General features: G+C 50.9%; 1 protein-coding gene across 1 annotated transcript; it reads left to right on the forward strand.

Annotated features, from left to right (window-relative positions):
- The first annotated feature begins 13,907 nt into the window (after positions 1-13,907).
- Positions 13,908-15,694, forward strand: LOC149346626 (uncharacterized). The gene is made up of 2 exons (XM_089541401.1): positions 13,908-14,386; positions 15,538-15,694. The coding sequence occupies exons 1-2, from the start codon at positions 14,121-14,123 to the stop codon at positions 15,692-15,694; spliced, it is 423 nt and encodes a 140-aa protein (XP_089397527.1). The 5' UTR covers positions 13,908-14,120.
- Positions 15,695-20,328: the final 4,634 nt, after the last annotated feature.

Genomic DNA, 20,328 nt, shown 5'->3' on the forward strand with positions numbered 1-20,328 from the left:
ACCTACAATGGACTGAAAGCAGCCCGTTTAATGGCTCAAGAGGGGAGAGTAGCCAATAACGGAACTGGGAGGGGTATTGTAACCAGACTTGGAACCCGCGTCTTTCGGGTCAGCAGCCGAGCGCCGTAACCACTGAGCCACCGCGGCGGGTAATATAGAGAGTGTGCCGGAACAATTTTTGTACATACGCAGATTAGAAATATACGAATGCCTTTGCAATTGTGGCTGTGAACGATGGACGAGAACGGTGACCACATCGTCTGCGCAACATTCAAAACGAAATCTTCTGAAACGACAGAAGAGGCAGCTACAGCTCTCGCCCTATCACATACCCAAGAGAGCATCATCCTCAGCGACTCCAAAATGGTTGTCGATAATTTCGCAAAAGGGCAAACTACAAACTGCTCCTTTCGAGTTCTAAACGCCTCCAAATTATTCTGAACTGATATGAGTCTCAGCCCATTAGGGGAACCCGGGGAACGAGGCAGCCCACAATAAAGCCCGCAGTTTCTTCGACCGGGCAGAGTGTGAGTCTGGCTCCCTGAATTTCACGAAGGCCCCCATGATCTAATCAATCCTTTTAAACCAGACAAAACTTTCCCCCCTCCGAACAAAAGCCTGGCTAAAGAACAAGCGTCGTCTACAGAGGAGATCAATACGTACCCCATCACTCCTCGTGCATATTTATCCGGATCTATACAACCCGAACTGCAAACACTGCGGCCAACGAGCCAACTACAATCACATCCAGTGGGACTGGAAAATATAGCTACCTCCGGCTGGGCTGGTCTAGTTACCGCTCCTTCTCTCGAGCGGTGGGAGACCGTGCTGGCTAGCTCTGACCCCAGAACGCAAGTTTTGGCGGTGGAGTGGGCTGACAAAGTCGTCGAGGGCTATGTACTCTATGTAAACGGTACAGCGTTCCGCATTATGATTAATACCTCTTTTTAAAGTTTGTGAACATATGTGGCTGCTGATGATGGTACTAGCCTCACAGCGCGTTTGTTATGAATGGCACTACGTTTGAAAATGTTTGCTCCGGTACAGGCAACGCCTGTCGCAGTGCTTTCGTTAAAACGGCAAGAGTCCTGTGGCGAAACGGCAGTGTTGCCAGAACAAAACTCTGTATACAGCAGAGGTGTAGACAAAGAGGTGAAGATTGTAGATTGGTGAGATTGAAGTAGCCATTTTGTGTGGCTGAGAAGTGCATCACCATATTTACGTCGCCTTAAAGTCTAAAGTTACTCTGAAATTGCTGCCACAAGAGCTTTGTATTGGAAACATCTAAATAGCCTCTTATTCCGCTGGATGTCAATAATCTCTCAAAAACGTCACCGGATGTAAATATTCTTTCAAAATGTATTTTTCAGTTTGTCATTCGTAATACGAAAATGTACTCACAATAACCTTCACGCCAACTGTATCAGTCTGGGATGTACGCTATTTCTCCTGGAATGGCGGACTCTATATGCGAATTTATATGCGTCTTTCACAGGGTTCTTCTTGCAGTTATCTAAATAAAATGCTCGTCGGCTGTCAGGATTTTAATTTCGTGATTATTTTTTTATTTTAATGGCATTTCAGCATTCCTAAAGCCCTTAAGGAGTTTACTGACACGATTCGTCATTTCACATTATAGACCTTTTGTGTACGAGTTTAAATGTCACCTTTCCTACGTCAGGTGACCTTCTGTAATTAGCAGACACTGCTGTAGCGTTTTCTTTGCTCTTAAGGATCAAAATTTATAAAGTGCCAGTTGGAGTCAAAGGGGATGACATTTCTCTGTGATTATAGAAAGGTCTAAAAATAAACGTTGTAAATAAGCTGTCATATAACGATAGTGCTCTTAAACGAGGTAGGGGTGCCAAAGAGAGGAATAAATTCACGGAACTTGGTCTGTCGCAGCCTGAAACTTTGACAAAGCCTATGCTGAGTAATATAGTGTTACGCCGCGCTGCGGCGCTGGCGCACTGCAGTGCAGCGGGAAGAAGAAGAACTCGGTGTGCGCGAGACCGTGGTGGAGCCCGCCTGACGCTGACCGTCCAGTGACGTCCCCGATCCCGACTTGTAAATAAACCCGTTCCCGTCCTCGCAACTTCGTGACACTTGGTGGAGGTGGGGTTTTGACGGGCTACCACCCGAATTTCCCATTATGGCTACCCGCAACGGCACAAATCCACCACCTGCCAGCACCTCTGAGCCGGGTCCACAAACCAGCCGGGACAGCTCCGAACAGGTCAGGTTCTGGCCGCCTCAGCGCGAGCCCCGCATGTTTTCTGGCGCTGCGGACGAGGACGTCGAGGAGTGGCTCAAGCACTACCAGCGTGTGAGCAAATACAACCGCTGGGACAAGTCGATGCAGCTTATGAACGTTGTTTTCTTTCTTGCGGGAACGGCACTTTTATGGTTCGAGAACCATGAGGACGCACTAGCTACATGGGACAGTTTTGTCGACGAGCTCAAGGCGTGTTTCGGTGACACGATATCGAAAAAAAAGAAAGCCGAACAAACACTTGCCCAACGAGCTCAACGACCTAACGAGACTTGTACAACGTACATTGAGGAAGTCCTAAAGCTGTGCTCCACTGTAAATCGCACCATGACTGAAGACGACAAAGTTGGCCACCTCTTAAAGGGTATTGCTGAAGACGTCTATCATTTCCTGATAACGAAGGACGACCTCGCCAATTCGTCTGACGTCATTCGTCATTGCCGAACGTTTGAGGCCCTCAAGACTCGCCGCATTTCCCCCAAGTTTGGCCGTCTTTCCAACGTGCCCATCGTCGCCAGCGTGGACTTTGCGGGCAGTGACGACCTTGCTTCAATCGTCCGACGCATCGTCCAAGAAGAGCTGAGCCAGCAATTTCAACGCCCCGCCGCTGCTCCCGTATACAACGCATGCTCGCTACAGCCTCCACTCCCTGAGCCACAAGTCAACTGGGCCAGACAGGCCTACCCTGGTCCACGCACTAATACCGACCAAGGTCGCGTCTCTGCACCTCCAACGTACCAGTCCTATCCCCGCTCTGAGGAAGAGCACTATTCTGCGCCTCGGAACTCCTACCCCCCTCCGAGCGACTTCCCCGGTACTTACGCTCCACGTGCGGCCCTAGTTTGCTACCGTTGTGGTCGTCCTGGGCATACTTCCCGTTACTGTCGGCGTCGCGACCAACCACCCCGCTTCTTCACATAATCGTCGGCCCGGCCGTCCCTGGCTTTCCGTGGTCCCCAGTCCTGGAACCCTCCTCGTGACTGGCAGCCACGCCAAGACCGACCCTTCCGCCCCAATTCTCCCAGTTCCGACCGCAGCCTCACACCACCGCCTTCGCGACGTGGCCGTTCACCATCGCCTCGTCGTCGTTCTTCCCCACCACCGCCGGAAAACTAGCTCCTGCGGCCGATAGAGGTGAGGTCGCGGAACGGTCGTCATCAACAATTCCTCTGCCGGTCATCATGTTGAAGAACAAAGTGTCTGTGTGTGTTGGTGGCTTAAACATTCTTGCATTAGTGGACACCGGTGCCGCTGTGTCGGTGATGAGTTTTTCTTTCAAAAAGCGCCTTGGACGCAAAGTGATGTTTCCATGGGACCAGAGTGCCAGTTTTCGTGGTGTTGGGGGTGAAACTTTGCGCCCAGTTGGCATCTGCTTCGTATCAGTCACCATTGCTGGAGAGAAGTTTCGAGCAAAATTTGTCGTATTACTCCATGCCACGCATGATGTCATATTAGGTATTGATTTTTTACGTCAATGCGGGGCCACTTTGGATTGCGGAGCAGGAGAAATTTCTCTCCAGCGCAATATGCTATCTACTTTTGTGCAGGATTCATCCGACTGCAGTGATGGTGTCTTTAGTGTCACGCAAGATGTGCGTTTGCCAGCCATGGCAGCAATGTTCGTCTCTGTTCGCTCTTCGGACAACCGCAAAGGCACCTTCCATTTGCTTGTTGAGCCAGATGTGCACAACGCCGCGAAACAGAATGTTCTGGTGCCCCGGGCCATTGTTGCCGTTGTCGACGGTTACGCACAACTATGGACAGTGAATGCTTCGTCGGAGCCTGTTTTGATCCCATCGGGGCTTAAACTCGCTCGGTTTCATGCTTACGACATTCTTACTATCCAATCTGTGTCTGAGTGCGAGCCTTCCAGTCGAGCAGAAGACTTTTCCGTCAATATCATGCGCATGATCAGCAAGTCGCTTCCGTCGTCCGAACGGCTTGCTTTACAGACTGTTCTTACCCAGTATGCGTCGGTATTTGACTTCGCTCAGCCAGCCATTCCACCTTCGCTGCCAGTTACTCGCACGCAGCATCACATCAACACCGGTACTGCTCATCCGATCAGACAGAAGCCTTATCGTGTGTCCCAGGCTGAACGGAAGCTAATCAACGAGCAAGTGCAGGATATGCTACAGCAAGGCGTCATCCGGGAGTCGTCAAGTCCATGGGCTGCTCCTGTTATACTGGTACGAAAGAAGGATAATTCCTGGCGTTTTTGCGTAGACTATCGTCGGTTAAATGCTGTGACGAAGAAGGACGTCTACCCGCTCCCGCGTATTGATGATGCCATGGACAGTCTTCAATCTGCATCGTACTTCTCGTCGGTTGACCTGCGCTCTGGATATTGGCAGATCCCCATGCATCCGTCGGACAGGGAGAAGACAGCTTTTATCACGCCCGATGGACTGTATGAATTTAATGTCATGCCCTTTGGGTTATGCAATGCCCCCGCTACTTTTGAGAGATTTATGGACACAATATTGCGTGGGCTTAAGTGGGAGGTCTGTATGTGCTACCTCGACGACGTGATCATTTATGGAAAGACCTTCCGCGAGCATAACGAAAGACTAGGTATGGTGCTGGCTTGCTTCGCAAGAGCTGGACTGGTCTTAAACTCCAAGAAATGCCACTTTGGTGAACGGCAAACCCTTGTCCTCGGGTTTCTTGTCGACAAGGATGGTATCCGGCCAGACCCACAGAAGATCGCTGCCGTGCGGGAGTTCCCACAGCCACGCTCTTTGAAACACCTTAGAAGCTTTATGGGCCTCTGCTCATATTTCCGCCGCTTCATCCAAGGTTTCGCCGAGCTCACTCGCCCTTTGACTTCCCTCCTTCATAAAGACGCCCCGTTTGTGTGGTCGCCTGCCTGTGAGTCTGCCTTCCAGCAGCTGAAGTTTTTGCTCACTTCTGCGCCTGTTTTGCGCCACTTCGACCCGGCGGCGCCGATAGAGCTCCATACCGACGCCAGTGGTGTGGGCGTCGGCGCAGTGCTTATCCAACTTCACAACGGCGCCCAGCACGTGGTCGCATACGCAAGTCGCACTTTGACCAAATCGGAAGGCAACTACACCGTGACGGAAGTCGAGTGTCTCGCTGTCGTCTTTGCTGTGCAAAAGTTTCGACCATATCTACATGGACGTCACTTCAAGATTGTTACAGACCATCACTCGTTGTGTTGGCTTGTTGGCCTCCGCGATCCTTCCGGTCGACTCGCTCGCTGGGCCTTACGCCTCCAAGAATATGACTTTACGGTGGCGTATAAGAGCGGTCGCCACCATGCTGATGCCGACTGTTTGTCTCGTTTCCCTCTGCCAGACACGGCAAGTTGTGAAGAGGACTTCGATGACTGTTTATCTTCTGTCTCTACCGAGTTTCCTAGCCTTGCGACTTTTAAGCAAGAACAACTCAAGGATCGTAGTCTCCAGCCGTTGTTTGATCAAGCCCGTACGTCTGCTCCTGTAACGCCGTTCGTCATATCAGAGGGCGTGCTCTATAAGAACTATTCCGTGGAGGGTGCACGTCTGCTTTTGGTTGTCCCTGCCAGTCTTCGTGGCATTGTCCTGCATGCCATGCATGATGATATTTCTGCTGGACATCAAGGGTTTTCTCGCACGTTACACAGGACGCGGCAACGCTTTTACTGGCCTGGCCTTTACAAGTCAACTCAGCAGTACGTTGCAGGCTGTCTGCAGTGTCAACGCTTTAAGCATCGCACTGCCTCGCCCGCCGGCTTCTTGAAACCGATCAGACCACCTTACTCCCCTTTTGAGAAGATCGGGGTCGACTTGCTTGGACCGCTTCCCAAGTCTACCACGGGCCAACGCTGGATTATAGTTTGCGTCGACTACTTGACTCGCTACGTGGAGACAGCTGCTCTTGTGTCCGCCAAAGCAACAGACGTCTCGTCCTTTTTGCTACACTCGGTGATCCTTCGCCACGGAGCTCCTCGTGTCGTAATCAGCGATCGTGGGCGCCAGTTCATTGCCGATGTCGTGGAAGAACTCCTACGGCTCTGCAATTGTGACTATCGTCATTCGACACCCTATCATCCGCAGACGAATGGCCTGACGGAGCGCATCAACCGCACCCTCACGAACATGTTGTCCGTGTATGTAGCGGCCGACCATAAGAACTGGGACACTGTGCTACCGTTTGTAACATACGCTTACAACACCGGAACACACGACGTCACTGGATACTCCCCGTTCTTTCTGCTCCACGCGCGCCTACCACGCACCTTTCTGGACACGATTCTTCCTTTTTCTGACCATCGTGATCCGTCCATTGCGCAGACTCTCTGCCGTGCGGAGGAAGCGCGACGACTAGCTCGCCTCCGAACACTCAGTGCACAAGTTCGCACCAAGAGCCGTTACGACAGTGGACACATTGCGGTGACGTATGAGCCCGGTGACTACGTTTGGCTGTGGACGCCACTGCGTCGACGGGGCCTCTATCAGAAATTCCTCGCAAAGTACTGCGGCCCTTTTGTTGTTCTGGATCGCCTCAGTGACGTTAACTACACAATCGCCAAAGTCACCCCAGGCAATCGCCGCTCTCGCAAGGTCCAGGTCGTTCACGTCGCCCGTCTTAAACGCTGCAGTCACAACGCTGACTAACTCGCTCGAGGTCGAGCTTCGACTGCCCCGGGCGAAGTGTTACGCCGCGCTGCGGCGCTGGCGCACTGCAGTGCAGCGGAAAGAAGAAGAAGAACTCGGTGTGCGCGAGACCGTGGTGGAGCCCGCCTGACGCTGACCGTCCAGTGACGTCCCCGATCCCGACTTGTAAATAAACCCGTTCCCGTCCTCGCAACTTCGTGACAATAGTAATATAGCAATTATTACTCAAAAATGAACATTGTGCTTCTTTAAAAAAGGAAACCATTCAATTTTAAGACGACCAGTGGTTCAACGAAACGCTTTAGGGAAGTCCACGTGTCTTTCAAGCTTGTGTATTTGTCCGAAAAACCTACTAGTGGCTGCTGGTTGCAATTAGTAGCTTCTTAGCGCTCCTCTGCCAGGGTTTTGTAATTTGAAATTGGTACGCTGGCAGGAAAGTTACATTCGAAAATGTAAAATAAAGTTTGTGATGAACTAATCAAAACTAAGTATTCTTAAGTATTACCTCCGCTGAGGCGCTTGTTCGGGGAGCTAGAACACATGATAGAAAAGCTGACAAAACATGAGAGAAACGTAGGGTGAAGTTCCAATTGGCATCAAATGGCTGAATGCTTTTTTTCTGGAGCTCTAGCTTCAACTGGATAGGTTTTCAAAATGATGATGGCCGTTCTATCCGTCGATTCCCGTCTTCTTCGTGAGAGCGAGTGTTGGGACGATGTGGCAGCCGAGTGCTCTCCAAGAGAGAAACGGCACGCTTCTAGCATCTCACGTGCTAGCCTGTCTTTCGACTGGGCCAGAATAACTATATTCTTAAATTATGCAGCACAGTTTCCACATCTTTTACAATGATTTGCCATATTTGTTAATTTTGTGGTAAATAATCAACTCTTTCATGCTTTCCGTCAATCTGCTTATCTCATCCTCCACTTTGGAATATATATGCCTTGTGGCAGAAAAGTCTGAAGTAATATACTGTCCCGTTGGCACATGAGAAAAAGGGCTACTTCTTCTCGTGGCATGTCTTTGTCTCATTTGCCGGGCTGTCAAACCCTTTTAGTTTCAGCTTGGAATGCGCCACAATTCAGACGTTCTGCTTTCCCCGCAACATTATCGAAATCTTGCGCTACCTTATGCACTCAAAATGTAACTACTGTTTTCTTTTCCGCCATACCAAGCTTATGTTTCAGCTTCCATTAGGATCTTTAGGCAATTTTCAGCTACTGCTAGGAGGACGGGACGTAGGCAGCCACTCCATCTAAGGTGGCGGATGCAGTGCTAGCATGGTTGTCTGGCCACTTACATTAGGCAGTTCACTGAAATATTTAACTTCACTAGCTTCTTATGCATTCAGTCGTACTCCTCACAGGTGTGGCTATTGTGAACGGCCTGCAGAAGTGTAACTACTACAGTTTCTCTATTTATGGCATTTGAAAAGTATGTTCTCGTCCTCCTTGTCACTTTTCGAACATACTCCCAACCTTTGCTCCTTTTTCGTCCGTCAAATCACCTCAGGAGGAGCACATCATGAAATCGCTGATATATTGGAACGTACTGAGAACTTACAATTCTTTCAATAAAACAAGCTGGCTGCGGTCTCTTTTTAGCCGGCAATGGATCACAAAGCATCCGCGCTGTGCGCAATCCTAGACATAGTTCGAGTTTTTGCCACTACACGGCGCTTCGAAGGCGCCTTTCAGGAAGTTTAATTACATGCTTGAAAAGTTAAGATTGTATAGCGCTAGCTCCACGGGGGTTTTTGGAACCCTCCGCAGCCAAAGGCGTCGATGAGTTTCTCCTTACTTTCGATGGCACAACACTTCTGTACTCCGCAGTATATGCCCCCTTAAACTTTGGAATAAAGGACGGACGGACGGACGGACGGACGGACGGACGGACGGAAGTATCCATTGAATGGGAAGGGCCATCAGGTGGAGCATGATCACCATGCTCCATATTGTATTACATCTGCAGCTATGGCTGTTAAACTTCGATCCTGGGTAGCGCTTCATATTAGTAGCATGTCAGAGTACGTTGTAGGCGTAGGTGTAACCGGTGGGTGCGTTGCCATAGGAACCTATTAGGGGTGGTTACAGTGCAAGGATTAAGGTACGATATGTGCGGAGAAATCCGCAACTGATATGTGGTTATCACAAGTACTGTCTGGATGGTGCTTGCGGAGTAAGCAGAAGGATATCAGGAGAGAGGAGGATTTCGCAACTGGAGAAACGTCACTCTGAGAGGAGGAGGGTACGGCGAGTGTCAGAATGCGCGACCGGTCGCTGGTTGCCTCGGAAACAGCAGACAATTATCTTGGGAGAACGAGGAAAGTTTCAGTAGAAGAAAGCTTCATAGCGAGAGAGTAGGAAGCCGTAACCGGAGAGGGATTATCCCTGGAAAAGTCCGGAAGGTGGTTGCCACTAAAGAAGGACGGACCGGCGAGAGCGATGGAATCTTGGATGGTTACCCCGGAAGGAGGAAGGTATGGGGAGGGCATAAGAAGGCGCAACCAGTCGGTGGTTGCCACGGAAACCATCCGCACGGTAGCTACCGTGGAAGGACGAGGAGGGTTACCGTGGAAGAAGAAGGGTTGCATGAAAGGAGGAGACCATGGCGAGAGTGTGGCAAGGCGTATCCAGTGGGTGGTCACAGCGGTTACCATCCGGAAGGTGGCTACCATGGAAGGAGGAGGGTGTGGCGTGAGCTGAGAAATCCTTAAGCTACGGATGACTACCGTGGAACCAGGAAGGTATAGCGAGAGCAGAAGGCGCAATAGGTAGGTGGTGGCCCTGGGAACCAACTGGAGCGTAGTTACCCCAGAAAGAGGAAGAGGGTTGCCGTGGAAGGAGAAGTGTAGATGTTGGCTTAGTTACTTAAGAAATTCTACATTCGTCTGCAAACAGTTTTTCAAGTGCCTTGTTAATAGCCCTGAACAGTTGTATCAGCCTGTAACTGAATAGTGTGGATTGTGCATGGACTTTAAAGCCTACTACGACATTCGCACGGTCTTACTTTGTATATGGATACACCCAACTTGCTAGATAGTGAATAAACATATACAACAGCTGATTTATTAACATATCAGCATTGTTATTTATTAGCTTAGCAGGCAGTCTACCTTGCCTTGCCGCTTCTTTAACTGGGTCCCCGAGGACTTCATCACTCCCCAGAAAAAAGTGTTGCCATAGCATTCACCAGGAAAAAAAATGACTCAATATTCGCTCCTTCTTGGTAAGAAGCTGCCACCCTACGTACGCACCCAACAATTCCTCGGTATTGTCATCTACCGAAACCTCTCTTGGACACCTCATGTTAAAAACTCCATGCGAGAATAGTAGTATAGCATCACAAATCATTAAATTTACGGCTGTAACACGTTGGGGCTGCAATTGTTGCTCTATGGTTCTCCTTCATAAGGCCTACGTAGCTGATCTTTTGTGCCATAGTTTGCCGATTTTGCAGAAAATGCCTCCATCAAATAATAGGACGCTGGAGCACCGCGGCACATTTGCCTGCGGAGCTGTATCGTCTTCTCGAAGAGCTGCTCCACCTCGGGAACAGTTGCGGAAGCAGGATGTCTGCAGCTCGAAGTCATCGCCGCGCAGGTAAAGGTTCTAACCCATTTACGTTATGTACTTCAAGGGAAGAAACACTTCCTGCCATCAAGTTCATATAACCAACAGCAATTCCGGCTTTGGTCATGCTGTGCAGCTATGGCACCTTCCTGCCACCAGTCAGCCACGTAAACTACTGGCTCCTACTTTTCCTCCTTGCACACTCTCACCCCTTGAAATCAGGCAGTTAATACCGAGTGTCACTGCGAGGAATGGCATGCCGTAGGCTGTGCTGCTACAAACAGCTCTGGTCCACTCATCTGAGCTGTATTCGCAAGACACACACATCGTCACTGATGGGTCAACTTCTCATAACTCCTCATTAAGCGGCCTTTATGTGCCCTGATTAGGCCAAAAGTTTACATGGTGCATACAGCGAAGGACGTCCTCCACCACAGCAGAGCTATGAGGAATAAAGGCAGCAGTCTCCTATATCTTGCGCCGTAACCCAAGACGTTGGATGATCTTCAAAAACCAAGGACTCTCATGGAGCGCTACAAATCTTGTCCAACCTACTAAAGAGAGCAAACCACCAGCCAATATGCCATGACATTGGATACTTGCACCACTTCGCTGTTGCTGAAGGCCACTGTATAATTTTTTCATGGAATCCAGCTCATTCCGGAATCCTGGCAAACGTGAGAGCAGACGAAGGACCCACAAAGGTCTACAGCGCCGTAATTATATGCGTGCGCATCTTCTTCACAAAATCAGATGCATCCCAACTCGCCAAACAATATACCCAGGATGAAAATAACCGCCTCTAAATCTTGCCAAGGCATCGGTACCCCTATCTCAATACCATCGACCCACAGCTCAAATCAAGACTACCACTGGGGCTTCCGTACCATCTAGAAGCAATTTCTCATCGCCTCTGTTTTATTGTTGCACTTCCGAACAGTCTAGAAAACCATTTCAAGCCAGCAGACAGTCTATTGTGATAACTGCAGCTCAATTGAGACTGTACTTCATATCCTCTTCGAATGTCCAACGCACGCCAATCAACGTGTGCGCCTTGGAGAATGCATGCAGTCTGTCAGCTTAGTGCCACTGACACTGGACTCTATATTAGGTTTTTTAGACTGCTACAGCTAGCAGTGACGTTAAATCATACTCTAATTGCGTTATTTAGACGTTATTGGATTTTTAGACGAACTTTGAGTTGCTAGAACACTTGATCAACCAACTGTACATGCACAGAACTTTCCTTCGGTCCACATCAAAGAAGCCATCATAGAGTAAACTATTATAAAGCAGTAATTGCTCATTGACATCCACCCGAGGGCAGCCATACGGCTACAGGGGAAAGCTATACAGCTTTCTCAGAAACTTCAAAGTTAATGAAAAATTCGTCCTGGTCCGGGGATCAAACCCGGGACCATCACTTCACCGGAGCAGTCTCGCGAACAGCGACAGTATCGCGCTGTGTATTGCATATCTTCGACTTTATCAACTTCCATCTGCGGCGTGAAGAAATCAACTTCGCTGGTGATTGATTGCACGAGAGCACTGCGGTATCGCCGCAGTCGATAATGCTGCGTGTTAAACTTGTCCTCAAGAAGATAATGAGGCGTAACCACAGCGGGGGATTGGCCAAGACACAGGCGGCGACTGAAAAAAGCTCAGAACATTAAAAAATGAAATAAATTAAAATTACAAACTGCCATATTCTCGCGATGTGCAGCGCACATAATCATCAACTTTCATCTCTACGCAAAACTCAGGACCGGAAAGGAGCCGCACTTAACTGGCGCCCTTAGTCAGTGGACATCTCACTTATGCTTTAAGCTACGTGGCGGTATTGACAGATGTGCGCTGTTGTGCTTGCGGTCAGAATGTTGCAGCAGAAACGCGTCACTGGAGCAATAGGAGCACTTAACTGGCGCCCTGGGTCAGTGGACACCTCACTTGTGCTTTCAGCTACGTGGCGGTATTGACAGATGTGCGCTGCTGCGTTTGCGTTCAGAATGTTGCAGCAGAAACGCGGCACTGGAGCAATAGGAGCACTTAACTGGCGCCCTGGGTCAGTGGACACCTCACTTGTGCTTTCAGCTACGTGGCGGTATTGACAGATGTGCGCTGCTGCGTTTGCGTTCAGAATGTTGCAGCAGAAACGCGGCACTGGAGCAATAGGAGCACTTAACTGGCGCCCTGGGTCAGTGGACACCTCACTTGTGCTTTCAGCTACGTGGCGGTATTGACAGATGTGCGCTGCTGCGTTTGCGTTCAGAATGTTGCAGCAGAAACGCGGCACTGGAGCAATAGGAGCACTTAACTGGCGCCCTGGGTCAGTGGACACCTCACTTGTGCTTTCAGCTACGTGGCGGTATTGACAGATGTGCGCTGTTGTGCTTGCGGTCAGAATGTTGCAGCAGAAACGCGGCACTGGAGCAATAGGAGCACTTAACTGGCGCCCTGGGTCAGTGGACACCTCACTTATGCTTTAAGCTACGTGGCGGTATTGACAGATGTGCGCTGTTGTGCTTGCGGTCAGAATGTTGCAGCAGAAACGCGGCACTGGAGCAATAGGAGCACTTAACTGGCGCCCTGGGTCAGTGGACACCTCACTTGTGCTTTCAGCTACGTGGCGGTATTGACAGATGTGCGCTGCTGCGTTTGCGTTCAGAATGTTGCAGCAGAAACGCGGCACTGGAGCAATAGGAGCACTTAACTGGCGCCCTGGGTCAGTGGACACCTCACTTGTGCTTTCAGCTACGTGGCGGTATTGACAGATGTGCGCTGCTGCGTTTGCGTTCAGAATGTTGCAGCAGAAACGCGGCACTGGAGCAATAGGAGCACTTAACTGGCGCCCTGGGTCAGTGGACACCTCACTTGTGCTTTCAGCTACGTGGCGGTATTGACAGATGTGCGCTGCTGCGTTTGCGTTCAGAATGTTGCAGCAGAAACGCGGCACTGGAGCAATAGGAGCACTTAACTGGCGCCCTGGGTCAGTGGACACCTCACTTGTGCTTTCAGCTACGTGGCGGTATTGACAGATGTGCGCTGCTGCGTTTTGCGTTCAGAATGTTGCAGCAGAAACGCGGCACTGGAGCAATAGGAGAACTTAAAGGTGCACTGAAGAGGATTCTGAACATGTCTTTTTGCCGCGGGAACTTGATGTACACGTTCCCAGCATTCTTAGGAGCATCGACTTATTGCCCTGTGTGGCCGATTTCCTCAATTAAATCTAATTAACGTCCGGCTCCCGCCTTTTTTTTTTGAATTCGGCCTCATACGATGGGCGGAGTCTACCAACGCGTCGAGTGCCTTTCAGCCAGTTCCGTGGAGGCTTGCCGCTCCGTCATCGGCGGAGTAATACGTAGTAATACGCGGAGTGACTTTTTGAAAATGCGCACGTTGTTGGCCGAACTACGTTCAGCCATTTGTGTTTTTGTAAACCGATGAGATGGACATCGACGATCTCACAGAGCTTGAAAGAGAGATTCTTCGGCGGACGGCAGATTTAGGCGCCATCTCTTACGATAGTACGCCTTTGCGCGATACGGCCGAAGATAGCAGCAGTGGCCATCCGTCCGGCCGTACCACGGACGAAGACTCGGACGCCGATGGCTCCGAGGACGGCTGGCAACGAGTGGGAAACATGGACTGGTGAGTGATATGAACTCTATTATGCTCGTGGCACGCATCGCTGACATCCGTTTTCTGCGAAGGTGCCAGTGCGACGGCTGCGCTGCCATGCCGACAGCCATCGAGAACGTCTGCTGCCGGGAATGCCCGGCCGCCGTTAAAAAGCAGCCGGGACACAACTGCATCACAGCGCACCCCGAGTTCGGGTATCTTTGCCTGGACGAGGGTGTGCTGCAGCTTGCATATTTAAACATGCGGCATTACCGGCAGCCAGGCATGGGCGACACCGCGAACGAGTAAGTACAACTGCAAGCTTCACGGATTGCGTAATAACGCTACCGGTGCTAGCTCTTTCAACTACGTTTATTGACCACAGTGCGATCTAAAGCGCATACGCATGCGGTGCTGTTCTATTTAAAAAAAACGACAGAGAATGCCTAAAACTTCGTATACAGTGCGGAATCACGGTGTGCTATGGCCATAACCACTGCAAAAGACTGCAGCTGTCCACTGCGCAAACAAATGGGATCAGGATAGTTTGCACTGACAAAGCCCATTACTGTGCAGGAGACAGACTCATTCTCCTTTCAGGAATTAGATTACGAGCTATATAGCATAAGAAGCATGGAACCTTTTTTTACCTTACATGCTGTCATTTTCAGAAAAAGGAACCTTATTTACAGTTTCAGGAACGGCTGAAAATAAGGCAGACCTTATTGACTGCTAGTCTAATACATGTCCGGGTTCAGGTACGTCGGGATTTTGGCTGGTTTAAATTTATCTTTATTGCAGTTGGCAGCAACTGCTGAGCCAATTCGAAATTTCAAAGGAGATTGTCCTATCAGAAGTGGGCTTCTGGCACCTATATATATAAATTTCCTTAGTTGCAGTGATAACATAAATACTAGTAAGTGTGATGAAAAGTGTGCTTTTGGAGCATTTAGCAGAGTTGTAGAACTTGGTTCCCATATATGGAATTGTACAAAGTGTATATTGCCGCCCAACACCTATCCTTTCTTACTATCGCTCCCCCCTTTCTTTCCCTCTCCCTGTCCTTTTATTCTCGCTAGCCGCAGCTCAGGTTTGGATGGCAGATGCCGCGGCTAGCAACATCGTTAGCTTCCATTGTTATTTTTTTTATTATCAATAAAGAGCCACTAGCAACAACAAGGGAGGTCAGCTTGAGACATCTAGAAAAGAGTGAACATTGGGCCTCAACCTTGGTGTGCATGCTTACTCAAGTCACCATTGTTTAGTGTAGTTACAGGAATGATTGTTTTTGGTTCAAATGAGTAAATATGCAGAACAGGCACTCTTCTGGCTGAATTAAAAAAATTAGGAGGCGGCTAGGGGTCAGAACATTCTGTCCCCTCCCGACTTGGATGCGCATCTGATCAACTTCATCCTGTGTACTGCTTGCTACATCTAATCATTGGCATTGTTTCAGGCACTACCGGTTTGCTGCCTACAGGCAGTGTGTGCTCTGGCTGTGGGGGCGGCTTGGGTGCCACAACAGAAGGCCCCTGCCCGCCTGCATGGTGAAAGCAATAAGGGCAAAATATCCTGGTGAAAACCATGTAGGTTTTCAGCTTGCAACTCCTTAAAGCGGGTAGACGACGACGACGACCAAGAGCGTGGGAAGAGTAGAAGACGACAACGAAGTTCGGACTGTGTTCTCGGTGCCGCTAGCAGCTGTTCTTTCCTATTTGTAAATATATTCTTTCCCGCAACATATTTGGTGGAGGTGCGGCTTTCCCCTACGTCTACCAACGACGGAGCTCCGCAGCGGCCGCCAGTTGCCTTCCCTCATCATGACCCAAGACGCCTCCCAGCAAACCTCAGCCCCGGCCATGACATCACTCGTTCTTTCTCCCCCTTGTGACCCTGGGACATTTTCTGGTACCGACAACACTGACGTCGACGACTGGATCAACATGTACGAGCGAGTGAGTACCTACAACCGCTGGGATCCGACCCTTATGCTCGCAAATGTAATATTCTACCTAAAAGACACTGCCCGGGTCTGGTATGAGACCCACGAAGACCATCTAACCAGCTGGGACGTGTGCAAAGAGAAACTCCGCGAATTGTTTGGACCGCCGCTTGGCCGAACACTTGCTGCTAAGAAGGACCTCGCCTCCCGAGCTCAAACATCTACGGAGTCCTATGTGTCGTACATTCAAGATGTGCTGGCCCTCTGTCACAAAGTTGACGCCAACATGCCCGAGTCTGACAAAGTCGGCCACGTGTTGAAGGGAATCGCCGACGATGCCTTCAACTTGCTCGTATACAAGAACTGCACTACAGTCGACGGAATTATTAAGGAATGTCGACGCTTCGAGGAAGCCAAAAGCAGGCGTATTAGCCAGCCGTACACACGCCTCCCCAACACGGCTGCGACTTCTTCATGTGAAGACCTGCGACACAGGGAAACTTCAGCGCCCCCAGAAAATGTGACCCGCATCATCCGACGCGAGCTCGAAGCTATGTCCCCTGCCCCCCTGCATCTACATGATGGCGACAACCGCTTGCCTACCATCTCTCTGGTACAAGCTGTCGTCCGCCAAGAGTTTGCAAACCTTGGTTTCCAGCCCGTCAGCCCTGTACGGTCTTCACCACCACCCGAAATCACTGCGATTGCTCCTGGACGACCTTCGTACTTCACTCCACGTCGCCGAAACCCTAACGACTGGCGGACAACCGACGACAGGCCCATTTGTTTCCATTGCCACCGTATTGGCCACATCTCCCGCCACTGTCGAAATTATTGGTCCCGTCGCAGCACATACCGTCCTCTCAGCTCCCATCGCGACGACGAACAGCCCAGCCACTACACGCCCCCTCAAGCCCAGCACGGTGCTACAGTCGACGGCCAGATTCCCCGCTCCAGCCGCTCCCCGTCCCCCCTGCGTCGACAGTCTCGTTCGCCCCAATGCCGTCGCTCCTCTCCTGGCCCCTACGGACTCTCGCAAGCGGAAAACTAGACGCTGCAGTATCTGGAGGTTATGCTGCAGTACAGCCCCAGTCCCAAAATCCTCGATTAGCCCTTCGTGCACACCATAATTTGCTCGCCATTCATGTCGATGGAGTGCCTGTGAGAGCCCTGATCGATACAGGCGCGCATGTATCTGTCATGAGTTCAGCCCTACGACGCCGCCTCCGAAAAGTACTGACCCCTGCACCCAAAGCCGTTCTCCGCGTTGCCGACGGCGGAACGCCTCATGTTGTTGGACTATGCACAGCCCGTGTGACCATATCCGGCCGCCATACATCCATTCTGTTCTCTGTTCTAGACCAGTGCCCTCATGAAGTCATTCTTGGCCTCGACTTCCTGTCTGAGCATTCAGCCCTCATTGACTGCGCCACTAATGTTGTTCAGCTTGACCTTCCTCTTTCTGCTGAGTCGCCGTCCCCAGTTATACAGTCTTTGTGCTGTCGACTTTGTTCGTCTACCGCCTCAAGCCGCAACTTACATTTCTTTCTCATCTGTTCCCCTGTACCTGATGGTCACTACGTAGTCACTGCGGAACTTGACGTCGCCCTGACGCGCAGCATTGCGCTTCCACACATTGTATTTACATTGTCGGCCAACCGCGCGTACCTTCCTGTCCTGAACTTTGGTTCATCCATCCAACCGCTCCCGCAAGGCATCTCACTCGCCACGCTGTGCCCTGCTGCCGAATGTGTGATATCAGTGGTGGACAGCTGCTTACCTTCCACTCAGCAATGCCGGTTGCCTGCGGCCCCATCAACAGTGAACCCAACGGACGACTACCCTGACATGATCGCTTCTGACCTACCGCCGATGCAAGCTCGCGATATTAGGTGCCTCTTATCATCTTTCCGCGACATCTTCTACTTTGATAGCCGTGTTTTGGCTCGGACCTCTGTGGTGACGCATCACATAAACACCGGTGATTCCGCTCCTCTCCGCAGACGTACGTACCGAGTGTCCAGCGCCGAACGCACCGTCATAAATCAAGAGGTGGACAAGATGCTCGCAAAAGACATCATCGAGCCCTCGTCAAGTCCTTGGGCTTTACCAGTCGTCCTGGTGAAAAAGGACGGCAGCTGGCGCTTCTGCGTTGATTATCGGCACCTCAACCGCATCACAAAAAAAGACGTATACCCACTCCCAAGGATCGATGATGCCTTAGATTGCCTCCACGGCGCCAAATATTTCTCTTCAATTGATCTTCGATCGGGGTACTGGCAAATTGCCGTTGATGAAAAGGACCGCGAGAAGACCGCCTTCGTGATGCCTGATGGCTTATACCAGTTTAAAGTCATGCCGCTCGGCCTCTGTAACGCCCCGGCTACCTTCGAACGAATGATGGACTCCCTTCTTCATGGCTTTAAATGGTCCACCTGCCTCTGTTACCTAGACGATGTTGTGGTTTTCTCGCCTACTTTTTCCACGCACCTCGAGCGCCTCTCCAATATTCTGACAGTGTTTCGTAACGCCAGACTTCAGCTGAACTCATCGAAATGCAAGTTCGGTTGTCGCCAACTCACTATTCTCGGACACCTCGTTGACGCTTCTGGTGTAAGCCCAGATCCCATCAAAATTCAAGCTGTGAAGGACTTTCCTCTTCCAAGGTCGTCGAAAGATGTGCGCAGCTTTGTCGGCTTGTGCTCGTATTTTCACCATTTTATCAAAGATTTCGCCGGCATCGCTCGTCCCCTCACCGATCTTCTGAAGAACGACACCCCCTTTACCTGGGGCCCTGCTCAAGAGAACTCATTTTCATCCCTCGTCCATTTGCTGACCACTCCGCCCATCTTAGCACATTTTGACCCGTCGTCTCCCACAGAGGTTCGCACCGACGCCTCCGGATATGGCATCGGCGCCGTCCTAGCCCAACGTCAACAGGGTCAAGATCGAGTCATCGCTTATGCCAGCCGCCTACTTTCAGCCGCAGAGCAAAATTACACCATTACTGAGCGTGAGTGTCTCGCCCTTGTCTGGGCAGTAGCTAAATTCAGACCCTACCTGTTCGGCCCTTCATTCGCTGTTGTCACTGATCGCCATGCTCTCTGTTGGCTGTCTTCACTAAAAGATCCCACCGGTCGCCTTGGTCGCTGGGCATTGCGCCTCCAAGAATACTCATACTCCGTCGTGTACAAGTCAGGGCGCCATCACCAGGACGCTGAATGTTTATCCCGATACCCTGTGGAACCACCTGACCTAGAGGACGCAGAGACCCTGCCCTGCCTCTTAGCTATCTCTGATCTTGCCGATATTGCCAACGAACAGCGCCACGACTCATCTTTACGACCTATCTTTGATGGCATCCGTTCTGCAAACCGATCTCCGTCTCTGAACCTTTATGTGCTCCAGAACGGCATTTTGTATCGCCGAAACCTACGCTCCGATGGCCCTCCGCTCCTGCTCGTGATACCCCAACGTCTACGCTCTTCTGTCCTGGAAGAACTGCACGATCTGCCGACAGCCGGTCACCTTGGCGTGTCCCACACGTACGCTCGGGTGCGGCATCGCTTCTTTTGGCCTGCTCTCTATCGTTCCGTCAAGCGTTACGTGGCCACTTGCGACCTGTGTCAACGTCGGAAAAGGCCCTCCACTTTGCCTGCCGGTCTTCTGCAACCCATCGACATACCTCCGGAACCTTTTCACCGTGTTGGCCTCGACCTTCTTGGCCCTTTTCCAACACGTCCCTCTCCGGCAACAAGTGGATCGCTGTCGCAACTGATTATACGACTCGGTACGCCATCACGCGTGCTTTGCCGTCCAGCTGCGCTACCGATGTCACCGATTTTCTTCTGCAAGACGTCACCCTTCACCACGGCGCCCCTCGTCAACTGCTCACCGACCGCGGTCATTTTCTATCCAGAGTAGTTCACGACATTCTTCGTTCGTGTGACACGCAGCACCAGCTCGCGACAGCTTACCAATGGGCTTACGGAAAGGTTCAACCGCACGCTCACCGACATGTTAGCCATGTACATATCGCCAGACCACCGAGATTGGGACGCAGCCTTGCCTTATGTGACATTTGCATATAACTCTTCCCTTCATGACAGAACAGGCTATTCTCCTTTCTACCTTTTGTTTGGTAGGCATCCCACCTTGCCTTTGGACACACTCATGCCGCCTTCTTCAGCCCCCACCACTGCTTACGCTCGGGACGCCATCTCCCAGGCCACGCTGGCGCGCCAAATAGCACGTAGTAGGCTCCAAGCCTCTCAAGTTTCCCAGAAGTCAGCCTACGACCGCCGT

Source organism: Amblyomma mixtum, chromosome 4, assembly GCF_055824585.1.
Source record: "Amblyomma mixtum isolate Tamu chromosome 4, ASM5582458v1, whole genome shotgun sequence".
Lineage (NCBI taxonomy): Eukaryota > Metazoa > Arthropoda > Arachnida > Ixodida > Ixodidae > Amblyomma > Amblyomma mixtum.

Coding starts and splice junctions, on each gene's coding strand:
- LOC149346626 (XM_089541401.1), top strand. CDS start 14,121: ATGAACTCTATTATGCTCGTGGCACGCATCGCTGACATCCGTTTTCTG. Junction 14,387..15,537: donor ATGGGCGACACCGCGAACGA/GTAAGTACAACT, acceptor GCATTGTTTCAG/GCACTACCGGTTTGCTGCCT.